General features: G+C 43.9%; 1 protein-coding gene across 10 annotated transcripts; it reads left to right on the forward strand.

Moving 5' to 3' along the window:
• Positions 1-528: 528 nt before the first annotated feature.
• On the forward strand, positions 529-12,721 carry VDAC3 (voltage dependent anion channel 3). Of its 10 annotated transcripts, XM_069485302.1 has the most exons (11): positions 529-625; positions 2,542-2,581; positions 2,909-2,977; positions 3,798-3,847; positions 5,069-5,071; positions 6,773-6,925; positions 7,746-7,798; positions 9,188-9,415; positions 10,695-10,845; positions 11,678-11,735; positions 12,160-12,721. In XM_069485302.1, exons 3-11 carry the CDS (start codon positions 2,911-2,913, stop codon positions 12,249-12,251), a joined length of 855 nt encoding a protein of 284 aa, XP_069341403.1. In that variant the 5' UTR covers positions 529-625; positions 2,542-2,581; positions 2,909-2,910; the 3' UTR covers positions 12,252-12,721. The 10 variants fall into 10 exon arrangements, with proteins under 10 accessions (XP_069341403.1, XP_069341407.1, XP_069341405.1 ...); XM_069485306.1 differs by lacking the exon at positions 5,069-5,071 and having other exon boundaries at positions 2,909-2,981; XM_069485304.1 differs by lacking the exon at positions 5,069-5,071.
• The last annotated feature ends 6,162 nt before the right edge of the window (positions 12,722-18,883 follow it).

Below are 18,883 nucleotides of genomic sequence, written 5' to 3' on the forward strand. Positions count from 1 at the left end.
ATTTCTATAATTTCTGCTACATTAATTAATTAGTTGGTGTTCTGTAAGGAAGTCTTCCCTTCCATCTCCTGTCCCCCTTTGAATGATAACCTACGTGCGTGATCTCGAGTAAATCACGCAGCCCCGGGAACCTATGTTTTCTAAGGGTGACCCTTGAATTTTGGGCAGTGTGGCCCAAAATTCCCAAAAGCTGCGCAAGGCATCCGCGAGAGCACGGGACTGCACCGCATCCCGCGGGGACTCGTCGTCCCCTCCCGCGCCCGCCCCGCGGCTAGAGTAACTCGCTACCGCCGGGCGTTCTCGCGAGAACGAGCTCTGTGCGGACGAAGGTGCAGCGCCCCGACCTCTGCTCCCTCATGTCAAGCCTCGCCCCGCGCGCCGGGCCCTTCTGCGCACGCGCGCACGCGCAGCCAGGCAGTTGGCGGGGCCGACGCGCCGCCGACGCTCCCTGGCGCGCCCTGCCCCCGGCGCGCGACCGCGGCGCGACACGACGGCGCAAACGCGGGCGGGGCAGGGCGCGCAGGCGCCGCTGGGAGCGTGAGGCCGCGCAGGCGCGGACGGCGTTGGTGCGGAGGAGACCTTCAGCGTTGCCCTGGCGGAGCGGAGACTGGACCTCGGGCCGGAGGTGAGGGGCGAGGCCGCGGCCGGCGATCGGCGGAGGGCCGGGGTGGCGGTGGGCCGCGGCGGCGCAGGGCCCGACGGGCCGCTAACGGAGCGCTGGATCGCGAGGGCGCGGTCTAACGGGGCGCGGAGGGCAGGGCACCTGGCCCCGGGCACCTTGCTCCCCGGCCGCCTCGGGGGATGGAGCCGGGCGCCGAGCCCGACTGTCCCACCGCCGGCTGTGCGGACAGGACCTTCCGTCAGGTGTCTGGCTAGGAAGGAGGTCGGTTTCTGGGGAAGTTGGATCCTCGAACCCCAGACTCATGCCCCGCCCTCACCTTCCTCTCTGGGATTGTTACCGAGCATCGGGCGAGTCCTCCGCTGCCTACGGCAAAGGGAGGATGCTGTACGGGCGACTTAAAAAGGAGAGACGAGGAACTAAAGGGGCTCTTTATCGTCAAGTTAGTAATTGCATACAGCAGTATTTCCTAGTTAACGCCTTTTCCCTCCGGTCTGCGTCTAATGCAACCTCGGTACATTGTGGCATATCTGCGAACAAGTGCATTTTGTAGAGCTAGTAGAAATGTGTGATTATAGCTTTACTCTTGAAGTCTCTGAGTCTTCTCGATTTTTGCTTGATCATACCAGCAGTGCATTTCCTATCGGAGTCATGGGTCTGAAAAAGTAAGCTTGAGCTAGGCAGAATTAAGATCAGTTAGGAAACTAAACCAGCTACAGGACTGTTGCATCGTATCTGGTACTAGTTTTGAAAAATAGCTAAGCAAAATGCTAACAGATTGTAGTTGGTCCCTAGATGTATATATGATGCTTCTAAACATTTAAGTTTATCTTTTCTCTTGTCAGTGTGAAAAACCAGACTGTAAAGCTTTAACATTTCTATTTGAATATATAGTGCCTGCGTTTCTATACTTACTTCCCAAATGATAGATTTCTGGCAAAATTTCAACATACCAACGTCAGTTGTAATCATAAAGAATAATATCAAATTAGAATTGGGGATATTTTAAAAGTCTAGAATTGATTATTTGAGTACAAGTGATTGAATTGTAAAATAATTGCTCTGGAAGCGAACTCTGAAACCCTCGATAGGTTACTGCAAAGTTTTATTATGGTATGAGTCAGTACATTTATACTATTTCTTTTTTATGTGATTTTAATACTATTCTCTTTCCTCTTAACATATCATATATATATATATATACACACACACATATACACACAATATTTGTCTATCATATTTGACAGTTTTGGGTTAAGGAACACATACCAATTCCCAATTAAGAAGTGTATCATCCGTATATATTCAGGTATGATAATATAGGCAGAAGCTTAGCAGAAGTCCAGGTTCAGAACTGGGATAAATATAAATACTAGTTTGAATGTGTAGATAGTGCAGACATAATAGTGTCTGCATTTTTCTGGTACAGTAGTCAGGCTAATGGTACTGGCGGAGGTGGTTCTGTAATTGGTTAGACATGGTTTTTGAATCTGCAAGAGAGACACAACAGAACCTGCTCCAGGAAAAGGTTTCCTGTTATACAAAGAGGGCAAAGGAATGCTTCTGAGAATTTGATATGAGGGTCATATTGGCAGTAGAAAAGCTGGGTAAACATTAAGTAGGCAAGATGAAAGTCCAGACACCTTGAGTTTTTGAAGGCTTTAATTTCACAATTTACACTTATTTTTGGTAAGCAGATCGCTGCAGGTAGAATCTATCCTATTTCTGGTTAATGGGTAAAATTATAGCACTTTAAGAAGAGCTTCAAGAGAGGACGTATTCTGGATGAATACATTTCAATTAATATGACAATTCTTATTTTAAGAACTAAATTTCAGAGTAGCAAAATGTTAACCCTGAGGATTTTGATTGCACCTATTCTTAACAGTTCCTTAAAAAATTTACCTTGTTGCTTTATATAGCTTTTTGGTTTCATAACAGCCCTACAAAGATTTTTCTAAGGTAAATTTTGCATGTATTTTCAAAAGAAGCCCAGTTTAGTAAAGCATCTTTTTCAGCCTGTGAGAATTTTCTTTTCTTTGAAATGCAGTCAGAAAGATGACCTTTGTGAATTTCATGGGAAAACTCTTTTATTTTCCTTTTATTCTCTTTTTTTAAGGAGGAAGAATTCCTTCTCTTAACTTCGATTGCGTTAGGGTATAAGCATTAAGATGCAAAGAAAGAGAAAACTGTATACCTCTTTTCACGGGACAAAACCATGGAAGAAGTAGGGGTGAATAAATACTAAGTGGTTATTTTTATTACTTTGTCCCCATTTTTCTTTACAAGATATGTGTAACACACCGACTTACTGTGACCTAGGAAAGGCTGCCAAGGATGTCTTCAACAAAGGGTATGGTAAGTAAGCTATTGTAGATCTCCAGTTTGGGTGAAAGTTCATGTTGAATGGCTACTGTGTGTAAGACACTGTGCTGGTGAAATACAGGTAAGTCAACACTAATCTACTTTACAACATTTAAGGGGATAACTGTTAACAGGCTATTAGACTTTATTCAGAGGTGGAATCCCTTATAAGCATTAAAAGCAATTTTGTACATATGTACCTGCATACACATATACATATTTAATGTTATCTATAATGTAAAATAATATAAATGTATAATATTTATGCCTCCTTTGGCTAGCTCTGGGGACACTTAAAGTAGGGGGTACTTTTTCCCCCTCCAAATAATGGCATTGTTTTTAAGAAAGTGAAGACACAACTTTGACTTCTTTGGAGTAACATATATTCTCTGATCCTAACTAGACATTTCTTTTTAGGTTTTAAAATTTAATCTTTAAATTTAAAAATTTTTGTGCTGTACACATTTGATTTTTTAATTTTATTTATCTGTAGTAATGTTAATTGTACGTTCTAAGCTTATATATATATATCAGTATAATATTTTCTAGTAATTTTGATTCTTGGAATAGCACATATTACTTTCACTTGTTTTTCAACTTAATTTAAAAATATATCTTTATTCATTTTGAGGGGCTCAAAAATTATACTTAAGTTGTTTTGCCATAATTCAGTTTCTTATGGAACTTTCTCCTGATGAAAATGCTATGTGTTTTACATAGGGAAGGTACTGTGGACTATTTCATAATTTGAGTTACAAAAACTGGAGTGAATGTCATGTTTTATACATTACTGTGTTTTTGTGTGTGTGTCTAGGGTTTGGCATGGTCAAAATCGATCTGAAAACCAAGTCTTGTAGTGGAGTGGTGAGTATCTAATTTATTTTAAATAGATATAGCATAATTCACTTAAAGGAACCTGTGTAAAACCATCGTCTAGGGTAGTTGTGTGAAACAGCATACTTTTGGCGCGATGCTGTCCTGCCCTCGCATTCCAGTGAGCCTCCTCACTCAGCCAGTTAAACCCATAGACAAGTTGAGTTTTTGAGGAGACCCTTTGTGTTTGTCATAATAAGAGTATTCTGCATCTTACTCTCAGAAGATATAGAATATATATTTTTTGACCCATGTCATACCTTTATCTTATACTGTCATGAATATGTATATGGGTACTGAAAACTTTATTTACTTTATGATGGGTTCATGGAAGTTTTATTAACACCTTTTAAAAAAAATTTTATTCCCTCTCTCCTCATGATTAGGTGAAACAAAATGTAGAAATAAAATGTATTTCTGTATGTATGCATGTCGAAGATTATTCTACAGTTTTTATTAATAACTGATGTTTATGAAGTCTTTTTTACTATAAGTTAAGAATATATAGTAAAAGATATGTTGGTATATTTTCTTTCTTTTCTTTTCTTTTTTTTTTTTCTGTAAGAGATGGGGGTCTCACTCTGTCGCCCAGGTTGGAGTGCAGTGGTGTGGTTATAGCTCACTTGCAGCCTTGAACTTCTGGGCTCAAGTAATCCTTCCACCTTAGCCACCTGGACAGTTGGGATTACAGGCATGTGCCACTGCACCCGGCTGTATTTTTAGAGCATCATTGACAATAGCTTTTATTCAGTAAATCTCAGCAAATAGGTTAACTTTTCATTCATCTTATTTCTCCTCAGTGGCTGAATCCTTTTTTGGTATTTACCCATCCAAATTCATGCAAATTTTATTCCTGGATATAATGATTTAATTAGAAGGACAAAGACATGTGGAATTCCTATGATACTTTGTCATGTATTCAGTATAATCCTGGTTTGTCACTATCATTCTTTCTCTGGGGTCTCTAGAGAGTGTGTGTGTGTGTGTGTGTGTATATATATATAAATATGTATATATACACACACACATAAATGTATATATGCACCTGCCTTACTAAGATGGATGTATTATGTGTGTGGTTCTGTTAAAATAGAAAAATTATACTCATTTTGAGTAGGTTCCAGAATTTGCTCAAATTAGGTTTTTGTTGCAAAAATCAACTAAAATTTTATCTCCCTTTCATGCTGCTGTTGTATGGTAATATTCATTCAGATGGTAAGGAGAAAAGCTTATTTAAGTGCTTGTTTTTATGGCTGCTTTTGGTTTGTGGTATTGACCTAGAATATATTTCATTCATTTTTTCAGATTCTTAGATTTTTGTCTTGTTATTTTTGTCTTATGACATATATTTAGCAGTAACATTTTTGTTTATTTTTTTTTGCTTACTAGCACTTAATGTAGAGTTGCGGATGTTATATGCATGTTATAAATGTATTTTGCACTTGTTTGATCTAATTATGAATTTAGACAAAAACTGAATTGTGAATTGTGAGCCAGGAACTCTACTTAAAACAATTCTAGCCTGCTTTTAGAGATTTGCACCTGTGTAAGAAACAACGATAAAAAGGAAGAAAGGTAGACTATCCCTCTACCTTAATTTTGTGCATAAAGTTTCCCTAACACCAAAATAAAGCTTTGCATTTGCTATACTTGCCAAGTTTGTGAAAGGTAAACGTAGAAAATGAAACACTGGGTCGTTGGCTCTACCAGAAGACAGATTGTCACATTAAAGAATTATGTGAACTGTTAAACGTGACTAACACTTTATCGTTTTTTTTTTTTTTACTAAGGCCTTGCCCTAAATGTGCAGCATGACGTTCTCTTTGAAAGCTTTCTGTGTGGTGCTGATAAACAGATCATAGTTTCCTAGTTGTCTCATCTGCCAGTGGGAGCAGGGTTAGGGAGCCGGAGTTTGTTAAAGGGAGGGGTCATGTTGCAGGCCGTGAAACAGAACTGGTCAGCGTTGGCAGCCTTTCGTTCCTGCTGGCAGGATTTCAGAAATGCTCTTTAAAAACGGGCCAATCAGAATGGTTTTTCCTTGACAGTTCCTAGATTGTCAGTGACAGGTGTTGACTGTTTGCTTCCCCCTGGAAGGAGGCTGTTTGCAACGCCTTATTGTCATATGACTGGAAGGGCACCTAACTAGGGAGGATATATTTTAAGTCATTTGTAGTAACCATTTGATAGAAAGCACTTTAAAAGGTAGACAGGATGGAGGAGGGGAAACAGGGATAAATTGTGACGGTCCATTTGATTGTGAAAAATGGATCGATACTTTCAAATGTTAATTTTTTATGCTTAAATTTCTGGGGATAGTTTTGTGGACAAAAGCAATATAGTTTTCACAACACTGTGAATGTACCTAATGCCACTTCACTGTATACTTGAAAATTGTTAAACAGTAAATTTTATGTTAAATGTATTTTACCACCATAAACATAATTTAAAAAAACAATACAGTGTTGACCCTATTAAAAGGGGGGAGGGTAGAGTTTTGGGATTTTTAAGGACCTTTAAATTAACTAATAGTTGAAAGGTATAACAGAGAACTGATAATCTTTTTAGGTCATGAAGTTAAAATGTTTTAAGAGTCAATATTTTTGTTATTTTAGTAAAGGCATTTAATTTCAGTAAAGATACTTCTCTCTAAAGGAGAAAATTTAAGATTCCCAGTTAGTGAGAGAGCAGATGGAACAAGGAACATCAGCAAGAGGAGTAGAGTGATGGGAAGATCTAAGCTGGTTGCAGGATTTAGCGACTGGAGAGACGGGGGAGCAGGAAGTGGGTCGCTGTAGCGTAGGCTGTGGCGGACAGTGAGCTGTGCCGGTCTGCGACGCACTGCGCCCTGCTTTCTGAAGGGAATGTCTTCTGTTCCATGAGCTAATTTTAAAGTAATTATTCTTTCTTGCTTACTAGGAATTTTCTACTTCTGGTCATGCTTACACTGATACAGGGAAAGCGTCAGGCAACCTAGAGACCAAATATAAGGTCTGTAACTATGGACTCACTTTCACCCAAAAATGGAACACAGACAATACTCTTGGGACAGAAATCTCTTGGGAGAATAAGGTAAGAGGAAGCATTAGAAGTTATTTGTAACTTCACTTTATCTTGCGGATTGTGTGATGAACAAATCCCTAGTGTAATCTAAACAAGATCTTACAGCCTGTCGAGTAGCCATAGTTTTTGTCAGCATTTGGCCTTTTTGGGATGTCTCATGTTTCTAAAAATAAGGCTGTGTTTGTGATTACTCTAATCATTACATCACATCTTTGTTCTGACCAAGTCTCTCTTAAACAGCTGAGCCTCTACTGGTTAGAACAAACTATTTACAGTAATGTGGTTTAGCTTAATAATCATCGCAAAATTGGCTTGACAGGGAAATTTTTCTAAGATTCTCTGATGTTTTCGAGGAGAAACCCTGTTAGCAGCTATTTGTCGGGTGCCCACTGTGCGCAGAGCACTGTCTTTTGAGGCACGTCTGTATGATGTTTCCATGTATAGGTAATGTACATGGAGAGCTGAGTAAGTTACTTAGGTTGGCCTGTTCAATGTCACGTTACCTTATTACCACAATTGCAAGAGACTATCAAGACTATCTTGTTCAGGAATTCTGTTGGTTTTGAACTGTAATTTATGTTACATGCTGAAATAGGATTTGCCGCCCTTTTTGGTGGGAGAACCATGATGAATTCTGGGGTGAGGGGAGAGGAGTTGGGGAGACAGGAGGATGGGGAGCTAACTTATTGCATAAGTTAATACTTGGCTCTCAATAATGACTTCCTTTTTTCATTAAAGAGGAAGTTGGAGGAAACTTTAGAATTGGTTTCTTGAGTTGCATGAAGAATTGAAAATTACTAATTGTTAATTTTAAATCTTTGTTTTTCAGTTGGCTGAAGGGTTGAAACTGACTCTTGATACCATATTTGTACCGAACACAGGGTAATTATCCAAACCCTATTTTCTGAAATGTTTTTGGAGCCTGAACGGATAGAGAGCTTTAGACTGGGAAGATGCAGTGCAAAGTTTAGAAGCGGGAGGGACTTAGGAGTTTCTCTTGCGAATACTGGAGACCTTGCATACATAGTAAAGATGAAGGAAGACCCCCCACCTTGAGGCAGGATAAAATTTTGATTTGAAAATTGAATAGATGAACAAAAATTTGTAAATCAGTCCCAAAGAGACAGATACATAGCAGAAAAAGTTTAGGAGCTAGAAGGGTCTTGAGACCATAGATAAATCTTAAGCCGTTCTAAAGTTTGATGAACATGGTATTTTGCTGAGAAAGTTAATTTCTTAAGAGGGAATCTCCTGGCTCTAGAACTTTCTAACTAGTAGGTTTGCTACCGACTTGATTTCTTAGCTTCTGTAAATTCCCCAACTTCTTGGCCTCAGTTTCCTCGTGTAAAAAATGGGGATTGCATCGTTTCCTGTCTGCCTAACATGGGGCCTGAAGGACAAGGGGCTAGATAAATGCAAAGTGACATTTCTCCTCAGCTGTATCAACAGGTGTGTTCTTCCTGCCACACACTTTTAATTTTCTTTAGGGCAAATATTCTCATAAGAGGCTTGATTGGAATAAGATAAGAACTATTAAGAACTAATTTCATGTTTTTAGTATCTTCCTTCAAAAAAAGTACACGACTCTCCACGATAGGTTAATAATTTGAGTTCAGTGTTACTTTTGTGGCATTTGAGATTTGGCTTCTTGTATGTCTGTGTACTGTATGCGATTATTCAGATTATTAATTTGGCACTGAGATACTCATTTCTTCTTATACTTTTGTTTGTGCCTCTATGCAGTTAATCATGAAATACCCTATTATTTGATCTCATAATGAGGAATAGATAATAATAGTGTATACATTTCTAATCCTAACAAAATTATCTTTGTAGAACTGATTTGAAACATGTTTACTATATGTATGTCATCCACCAAAGTAATACTTACAGTTCATGCCTGTAATCGTAGCACTTTGGGAGGCCAAGGTGGGAGGATCGCTTGAGGCCAGGAGTTCGAGACCAGCCTGAGCAAGAGTGAGACCTGTTTCTACAAAAAATACAAAAATAAGCAGGGCACAGTGGCATGTGCCTGTAGTACCAGCTACTCGGGAATCTGAGGCAGGAGGATCGCTTGAGCCCAGGAGTTTGAGGTTGCTGTGAGCTGTGATCACGCCACTGCACTCTGCCTAGGTGACAGAGCGAGACCCTGTCTCAAAGAAAAAAAAAAAAAAATTGACACTGGTGGAGAGAAAGGATCTTACTCTAAAAATTCCTGGGCAGTAGTAAAAACTCATGTTGTTTTCATTGTGTTGTTTTTGTTTTCTACAGAAAGAAGAGTGGGAAATTGAAGGCCTCCTATAAACGGGATTGTTTCAGTCTTGGCAGTAATGTTGATATAGATTTTTCTGGACCAACCATCTATGGCTGGGCTGTGTTGGCCTTGGAAGGTTGGCTTGCTGGCTATCAGATGAGTTTTGACACAGCCAAATCCAAACTGTCACAGAATAATTTTGCCCTGGGTTACAAGGCTGCAGACTTCCAGCTGCACACTCACGTGTGAGTGTTTATAGTTTATTCCCTTTTAGTGTCAGTGCGGTCACCCCCAAACAATGATAGCCCTTTGCATTCGCATGCTGAGAAGTGATAGTACTGTGCTCAGTGTGCCTTGGTGAGCACCCAGCCTTGCTGCACTGTCTCCGTGGTCGGCAGAACCTTGCCCGGAGGCCAGGGCGTGCGTCCTGCAGTGCTGTGCTGCTGGCAGTTCCTGGCCCTCAGCCTCTACCCCAAACATCAGGAAGCTCTAGAATCTGTAGAACCACTGGGATGGAGAGATCCCAGAGCATGGTTTACCTCCTGGTAAAGGGATCCCTTGGAGATGTTCATGCTTCCTCTGGTGCCCTCTCATCTTGGCAGTATCTGGAAGCAGGTCTGTTTGGATCACAAGAACAACCACCCGATTGCGTTGAGCATCCATAGTAATGCTGTGGAGGTTTTCAGGTATCTTGCTTGGAACCCAGCTACCCCTATTGCATTCAGAAGTAACCGGAGTCCTCCGAGCCGTCCTGGGATTCTGTTCTGTAGGCTGCACCCTGTTGGCTGAATGAATCCGAACTTCTAAGTTGTATTTTATGTCTTGGCTTATTGGACACTGTTACTATACTAGGAAGGAAAAGCCATGTGTTTTTGAAGTGATGCAGATGGCTCTCTGCCAGGTACTCTAATCCACTTACGATGGCTAAAACAAAATCAAGCAATGGTATAGACAGAATTATTGAAATTGATGAAACAATATTCTCAGGAAAACCCTGAAAACCCAAGGGCTTACCTCTGGGATGCTTTGAAGCAATAATTTAAGTACCTCTCTGGAGCCTTGCGCCCTACATATTGTAGGGAGGGTGCTTTGTAACGCTAGGATTGTGTTTTAAATGAAATCCCGAATTGGTTTTATTCCTCTACTTCTGCCTCTCTATATTTTTTTTGCAGAATCTTTATTGACCTCTACTGAAGTTTCTAAGTTCTGTGAACCTCCCAAAGAGATCTGTAGATTTTATTTACCTGAGGTGGCTGCCTTGGTGCATAATTGAATTGTGTCTAAGAAATTTACATCATGTGGAGGAGCGAAGTAAATGGACCAAGAGTTACTATGTTTTAATTAAGCAGCTGCACATCCTGTAACTGGGTTTAGTTCCTTGTTTTGTAGTCATTGATGCTAGAAATTGCTGGAATCCATAGTTGCAAAATGGGATCCTGTTTAGATAGTCGTAGAATTTGTTTCCATACCGTAACAGTGGTACAAACTAGATGTTTGTGACTTTTTCTTATACGATTAAAACAGGAACGATGGCACTGAATTTGGAGGTTCTATCTACCAGAAGGTTAATGAGAAGATTGAAACGTCGATAAACCTTGCTTGGACGGCTGGCAGTAACAACACCCGTTTTGGCATCGCTGCTAAATACAAGCTGGACTGTAGGACTTCTCTCTCTGTAAGAATGTGCTGCCAGAGTGGATCTGCTCTTAGGTTTCCGTCTCAGTTGTAAATGAATGTTGTGATGTGGCTGCAGTTTGCGTGCTCTTTATTCACCTGAGTGAGCCAGCTCACTGTGCAAATTGTATTTTGCCTGAAGTTAGGAAATGGGGGTTCTAGTCCCAGCTCTGGCTGTGTTTGGCTGTTCTCTGACCTTCTTAAGTCATTTTATCTCTTTGGCCTCAGAATTTTCTTATCTGTAAATTCAGGGGACTAGATGACTAGACCTGTTGCTATTAGTAATTGTTATTAATAACGCTAATTGAGCTCTTGTGCTCCAGGTACTGGGCTAAGGACGTATATTATGTCATTTAATCCTCAGGACTACTCCATGTGGTGAGTAGTGTTATCCTCATCTCCATTTACAGGTGAGAAAACTGAGCCTTCGAAAGGTCAGGTGACTTGCCCGAGGTCACACAGCTGGTGGCAGTGCCAAGATTTGAACGTAGTCCCAGTTTTCTGTCACCAGAGTTCCTGGTGCAACCACTGTCAGGTTGTCAGCTGGCATCTCAAAGAGTTCAGTACACAGGGGTGTTTCGCTGCACAGTGTCTTTTAAAAATTTGCTTGCGGCCTCGAAGCACACAGTCTCATGTCCCCACCATTCCTGTCGGTCCTACTGACTTCTTAAAAGAATTCTCTTTTTATTTATTAAATTTTTAGTTTCAGTAAATCTAGATTGGCCCTATGGTGCTTTTAGCTTTGGAAGCCTGAGGCGTGAGGTGGTGGGTGCGCTGGCTGACACACTGTGCAAGGCTGTTCCCTAACGTGCTGCTCCGTCTCTTAATCCTAGGCCAAAGTAAACAATGCCAGCTTGATTGGACTGGGTTACACTCAGACCCTCCGACCAGGTAAGTAAAGGAAGTAATAACAGCGGAGTTGGGGTAGACAGGGATAGAGGAATAATAAAAATAACCTACGAAACAACCTGCAATCACTATAGGTTGATTGAGACCATTTTGTGACATTTGATGTCCAGACAGAAAGTAAAACAGATCAAGTACTTCTGCTTAAAGTAAATTATATATTTCTAACTGTGATTTGGTCACTGTGACCTTTGAGTTTGGTTGATCACTCATTGCCCTTAACCCCGAACTCCAAAGGTTTGCCATGATCATGCGGTGCTCATTACAGATCAGATGATTCTAACCCTGGAGCAGTTTAGTACTACTGGCTGTGTGCTTATAATCCACAGCTTCCATCTATTGTTTCTAGAAAATTCAGGTCTGATTGTAACACCTGTTACAAGTGACTGTGGTGTTTTCTTCTCCCTAGGCGTCAAACTGACCCTGTCGGCTTTAATTGATGGAAAGAACTTCAGTGCAGGAGGTCACAAGGTTGGGCTGGGGTTTGAACTGGAAGCTTAACGTGGCTTGAGTGAGCATCACATTTGTCCCTGGACGTGAAGAGAAATGAACCCACTATGTTTTGGCCTTAAAATTCTTCTGTGAAATTTCAAAAGTGTGAATGAACTTTTTATTCTTCCAAAGAGTTGTAATCCTCCCCACACGAAGTCTAGAGATTGCAGGTCCATCCTGCGGGAGGTGCTTGACGGCATGCCTGGAAGTCGTCACGTTTGTGCCACATTTCAGCTCAGTTCTGCAGTGTTAGTTTAAATGTTCCTCAGCGACGATGTAGTGTCATGTTAAAGGAAATGACCCGACCCTCCAGTTTGTACATCGAGTCCTGCATGTCCTACACCACTTTTCCATGACCTTTTAATATATTGGTCTCTGTGCTGTAGTGGAATCTTTGGTTTTGCATCAGAGTAAAATAAAATAAACCCATCACATTTGGAACATAACTGCTCACCTGACTTGCTAGTGGTGGTTTTCTTGTTTGATGTGATTTGTTTTGAAAAATACTTGAGCAGGTGGGGTTTGTGTCTGAAGAGTCCATGCTGTTGTCTGTCCCTTCAGCTCTGGTGGCCTCGCTTGTTGCTCTCATGGTCAGGCTGAGAGAGGAGAAGGGACTTTGGCTCAGCCGGGGAGCAGCGCACCTGTCACACCTCTTGCCGTGTGAGTGGGTAGTGTCCCCGGGCAGCTGTGTGAAGCTGCTGAGAGAGGATGCGGGAGCGAGGGGTGAAACGACCGCCCCGGCAAGGACAGTGCAGCTGGGGGTGTGGTGGGGAAGACGGGTGGAGGGCGGGGCCGGAGCTGGGGGACACGCATCCGCAGCTCCTGGTGTCAGAGACTTCTGTGATCACTAGCTCTAAAAAAACGACAACCAAAGCATGGAAGTACCAGTTTAGAAGTGAGTGGATGATAATGTCCTCAGGGCTAAAACATCTTTCTTTCTAAAAGTAGAACTCATGCTTCTTTTTTAAAATACAGAAGTAATATATGCTGTTAGCAACAACTTCAGTGATCTTAGAAGTAATTAAAAGTGAAAATTCCACTGGGCGTGGTGACTCACGTCTGTAATCCCAGCACTTTGGGAGGCCAAAGCAGTAGGATTGCTTAAGGCCAGACAAGAGCGAGACCCCATCTCTACAAAACAGTAGAAAAATGAGCCGGGCGTGGTGGCGCACGCCTGTAGTCCCAGCTACTCAGGAGGCTGAGGCAAGAGGATCGCTTGAGCCTAGGAGTTTGGGGTTGCAGTGAGCTGTGATCACACCACTGCACTCTAGCTGGGGTGACAGAATGAGACCCTGTTTCAAAAACAAGTGAAAATTTCTGTTTTTTTTTTTGAGACAGAGTCTCACTCTGTGACCCGGGCTAGAGTGCCGTGGCGTCAGCCTAGCTCACAGCAACCTCAAACTCCTGGGCTCAAGCAATCCTCCTGCCTCAGCCTCCTGAGTAGCTGGGACTACAGGTGTGTGCCACCACGCCCGCATAATTTTTTGTATATATTTTAGTTGTTTGGCTAATTTCTTTCTATTTTTAGTAGAGACGGGGTCTCTTGCTCAGGCTGGTCTAGAACTCCTGAGCTCCAACGATCCTCCCGCCTCGGCCTCCCAGAGTGCTAGGATTATAGGCGTGAGTCACCACGCCCAGCTGAAAATTTCCATTCTTTCCAATCACTGTTTCTTTAACTACCAGTGACATTTTGATATATCCTTGCAGATATTTTTTGGTGGCTTTAGAAATTACATAAAATATCTGTTTATATACGTAAAATGTTAAAATGCTTATCTTGTTTTGCAGTATACTTTTAAATTTAACGTATCAGAGTCCTCTGTTCACATCTGCTTCATGTTTTCACTCACATGCTTAGCATAAATGTAATTTATTCCCCTTTTTTGCTGTATTCGGTTTTTGATTGGCAGACAGTGCTGCATTGAATGTCCACTTCTGTGAACGTTCCCGCAGCGGCGCTGCCCAGTGGGACTCTGTGACGACGAACATGATCTATGTCTGCACTGTCCTGTATGGTGCGCACTGGCCACATGACTGTCGAACACTTGAAATGCAACTAGGACAACTGAAGAACTAAAGTTTTAATTTTAATTACTTTAAATAGCCACATGTGGCCAGTGTAGTTCTATAGGATAGGTTTCTAGAAGTGAGATTGCTGAGTCCTAGGGCACGTGCATTTGGTAAGTGGTACACACTTGTCCTTCAAAATTTTGTACTAATGTATATTTCTACCAAGAGTGTGTGCCCATTTTGCCACATCTTCAGTAATAATATTACCCAGCTTTCAAATTGTTACCAGTTTTATAGGTGAAAATGATAACTTGTTTTATTTTGCATCTCCCTAATGGCCAGTAAAATGGAACTATTTTTTATGTTTAGTGATTACGTATAATTCTGATTTGCCTGTTCAGACTGCTTGCTCAGGCTCTATGGTGGCTCACATCATAATCCCAGCACTTTGGGAGGAGGGTCACTTGAGCCCCAAACGTGGAGGCTGTGATCACACCACTGCACCCCAGCCTGGGGGACGGAGTGAGACCTGTCTCTAAAACATAAAAGATCACACTATGTTTTAACACTGAAATGAAAAGTGAAAAGTTACAGAATATGAAGAAATTGCTTGCTTAGTTTGCAGATGGGTTGTCTTAAAAACAGCTATGAATAGACACATTTGCTTCTTCGAAAAGTTTCAGTGCAAGGTGTTTACCACCACCAAAGATGATCTTGACTGGACAATATTCTTTACCCAAATATAGTTAATAACTAGACATCACTTATGTTGGAGAATATGATACCAACCACATCATGTAATTTTATTTTCTCTAATATTTTTGTGGGATGAACTCCCATTACAAGGGGGAAAGCGAAACAGGAAAGGAAAAGGGGTAAACCATGACTCTGTCTTGTTAACGCTTGAGTCTAATTGACCCTGTATCTTCCTCTCTGCAGCAGGAGTGTGCACGGCGTGTGGGACGGGCCAACCGGTGCCGTGCACAGGAGTCCACTGTGGGGTAGGGGAGGAATGAGCACTCTGTGTCCCAGGACTGCTCTGCGGCAGTTGTCCCCAACCTTTATGACACAAGGGGCTGGTTTCACGGAAGACAGTTTTTCCACAGACGGGCTCAGGGGTGGGGGGGAAGTTTTGGGATGATTGAAGTGCATAACAATGATCGTGCTGTCAAACCTCTCCGCTGATGATACTCAGCTCCACCTCGGATCGTCAGGCATTAGGCTCTCATAAGGAGGCGCAGCCTAGACCCCTCCATGCCCAGTTTACAGTGTGGGTCTCGCTCCTGTGGGCATCCAATGCCCCTGCTGACCTGCCAGGAGGCCGAGCCCGGGCGGGGACGAGCGATGGGGAGCGGCTGTGAATGCAGATGGATGAAGCTGGCCGCCTGCTGCTCACCGCCTGCTCTGCGGAACAGCCCACGCACTGGTCCGTGGCCGGGCATTGGGGACCGCAGGTCTACAGGGCACTTCTCAGTCTGCTGGTGCCCAGGGTGAGGGGTGGGAATGACAGGCTGCGAGGAAGGGCTGAGGAGGTGCACCTGGTTGCTTCTTAGGCATTTACCTGTGGGGTCAGGTATTTATGGCCCGAATTGGATGCACAGGGTATTATTATAAGTTTATATTTTCCCCCCTGTGCTACCCCTTTTAAATTATTTAATTTATATCGTGGAGCTGAAGAGCCAGATGCCGTGTGCTGAGGCAGTAACACAAACGCGGACGTAGGTGGTTCAAGGTCAGCCTTCACGCAGCAGTCACCGGAACCGCGGCTGGCTGGGCTGCGTCGCGGGAGTCCTGGGGTTGTGGAGGAAGGAGGGCGCGTGAGCTGGCGCACCAGGCACCGTGCGGGCCTTCTAGACGGCAGCCCGCCCAGTCCTCGCAGCAGGGACGCGGGCGCCCGCAGGAAGGCAGGCCGAGGCGAGGCCAGACCTGTCGGGGCAGAGCCGCTCCTGCTGCCGTCGGGGCTCCCTTCTCCGCGCCGGGAGACAGGCCTGGCTGCCCCTGCCTGCCTTCCTCCCCTCCCCTCCTCCGCCTCCTCCCCACCGCAGCCTCCTAGCTCCCTGGCCACTCATTCATTTGCCTTTGTGTTTCAGATCGATTCATTGGGACACTGCAGGATCCCATCTCCCTTTGAGCCTCACCCTCAAGATGACTTATGTAGCGTCCCCACAGCCCCCGGCTTTGCCCTGGGAGCAGACGGCTAACGCTCTGAGAGACACTGCTCTGTCCCGTCAGCGGGTTCTTTGATTCCGAACCTTCCCTCTCGGGACTTCACCTTCAGGGGATCATCTTACGTGCAAGGTTTCCGATTGCAGTGCTCTTAGAAGAGTGCAAACCTGATAGCCATCCAAATGCACGGCAAGGCAATGATTCAATAAATTATGGTATATTCATTAAATGGAATATTACTCAGTCCTAAAAAATCATAGTTAAAAAAAAATTTTTTTTTTAAGAGACAGGTCTGTTGTGCAGGCTGGTCTTGACCTCCTGGGCCCAACTGATCCTCTTGCCTTAGCCTCCCAAGTCGCTGGGACCACAGGTGTGTGTCACCATGCCCGGCTAAAATCACGTTTTTGAGGAAAGCATAAGGAAGTGTTCACAAGATAATGTCAAATAGAAAAACCAGAGTAAACTAATCTCAATTTTTAAAAAAATGTATATACAATATAGGAGAAAATGCTCCAAAATGTTAATACTCACTGTCTCAGGAAGGTGGAATTATAAGTAATTTTTATTTACTTTATACTTACTATATTTTTCCAGTTTTCTACAGCAAATTTCTTCTGTAATTAGGAAAAAACCCTCTACTGAATAGTATTGCGGAAGAAAGGCAGAGGTCCCTGCAGGCAGAGGTCTAGCAGGTGGGGGGTAAGCTCCGTCCGGGTCCCCAGGCATCGGCAAGAAACACCCCGTCCCTGCTTGCCACCCTTAGGACAGTGACCCAAATGGAGAGATCCAGAAAAGTATTGGTGTCACTTTTTTTTTTTTTTTTGAGACAGAGTCTCACTCTGTTGCCCAGGCTAGAGTGAGTGCCGTGGCGTCAGCCTAGCTCACAGCAACCTCAAACTCCTGGGCTTAAGCGATCCTCCTGTCTCAGCCTCCCGAGTAGCTGGGACTACAGGCATGCACCACCATGCCCGGCTAATTTTTTCTATATATATTTTTAGCTGTCCATATAATTTCTTTCTATTTTTAGTAGAGATGGGGTCTCGCTCTTGCTCAGGCTGGTCTCGAACTCCTGAGCTCAAACGATCCGCCCACCTCGGCCTCCCAGAGTGCTAGGATTACAGGCGTGAGCCACCGCGCCCGGCCTGGTGTCACTTTTGATAACTAATAGGCATGAGTTAACACAGCATCTTTTACATATTAATGACTTCTGTAAGTGACTGGGAAGATATCGCGGTCCATTGCTAATCCATCGTCATACTCTGAGTATCTTTGCTCAACGGACAGAGGAGGACGACAAATGTCCTAAAATTTCATTTGGCTTCTAAATGTCCTTGGAGGCTCACTGTTCCCTGTCTGGGCATTAGGTTCTAGAACCTTGCATAGGGTGAGATCAAGAAAGAGCTGAAGCCACTTCTGTGCCAGCCTGTGTTGTCACCCATAAGCACGCGTGTGGAGACTGCTGCGTCTTCTACTCATCAAGACTGTCCTGCTTAGACTGCAGCCTCTGCTTGTGTGCGTGGAACTCTTTGATTTGGTTTCTGCTGCTTGTTTGCCGCTAGAAACAAATCCTGCCTTTCTCTTGCCCTCCACTTGAATGTCGGCATTGGGGTTCCATCCTCAACTTTCTCGGTTCTGCAGCGGTTCTTGATACATGTGTGTTACATTCGACTCAGGAGCTTTTCCAGGTCACATCCGCCCTCCCTGGTAGACTCTGATGTGCCTCACGGGCCTTCTAGAATAAGAACTTCTGATATAGCACCATCCTGCCTCCTCCAGATTTTATAGATTGTAAGTTAAGACAAGGCCAAACACATCGGTCGTCCTTACCACCCATAGAGGCCGACGGAGGCCGCGGCTGGGGTGAGGGCGGTGTTGGGCCGGGCGGGCCTCCCTCCACCCAGGTCAGTGGCATGGACGAGGGGCAGTTCTGTGCTCCGAGGTCAGGCTCCCTCCCGAGAGGAAGACGGAGGAGCTGACTCCAGCGGGCCCAGTTCCTCCTTCCCGAATGTACCAGTGACATGCACTCCGTCCCGCTGGGCGTGAACAGAGCGGGCGGAGAGGCAGGAGTGGGTGGCACATGTGGCCCAGTCACAGGGAAGGGAATGTCAAGAAGGGGCAACTATTCACTGTGTGCTTTTTAAGCCACGGTCAGCCCCTTCTTTGCCCCCGAGGTCTGGCTTGTCCCCCTAGGGAATGTGTCCAATCCTGAGGTGCTGGGTGAGCGGAGCAGAGACTGACACGTCTTCCTGGGGGTTCTCATGCATGCGCTCTGCTGCCCTTGAACGTGACGACTCCCTCTGCCTCCGAGAGCCAGCTGCTCCCCAAGCTCCTCTCCAGCGCAGAACTGCCCGGACGCCACACCTTCATTTCCAACTGCCTGTCGGCTACCCCCTCGGGTACTTTGCCAGCATCCAGGACTCACAGTTCCCCCACTCGAACCTGGGCCTCCACTTTGCACTTGGGCG

Source organism: Eulemur rufifrons, chromosome 12 (genome assembly GCF_041146395.1).
Source record: "Eulemur rufifrons isolate Redbay chromosome 12, OSU_ERuf_1, whole genome shotgun sequence".
Taxonomy (NCBI): domain Eukaryota; kingdom Metazoa; phylum Chordata; class Mammalia; order Primates; family Lemuridae; genus Eulemur; species Eulemur rufifrons.

Coding starts and splice junctions, on each gene's coding strand:
- VDAC3 (XM_069485302.1), top strand. CDS start 2,911: ATGTGTAACACACCGACTTACTGTGACCTAGGAAAGGCTGCCAAGGAT. Junction 9,416..10,694: donor TTCCAGCTGCACACTCACGT/GTGAGTGTTTAT, acceptor CGATTAAAACAG/GAACGATGGCACTGAATTTG. Junction 10,846..11,677: donor ACTGTAGGACTTCTCTCTCT/GTAAGAATGTGC, acceptor TCTTAATCCTAG/GCCAAAGTAAACAATGCCAG.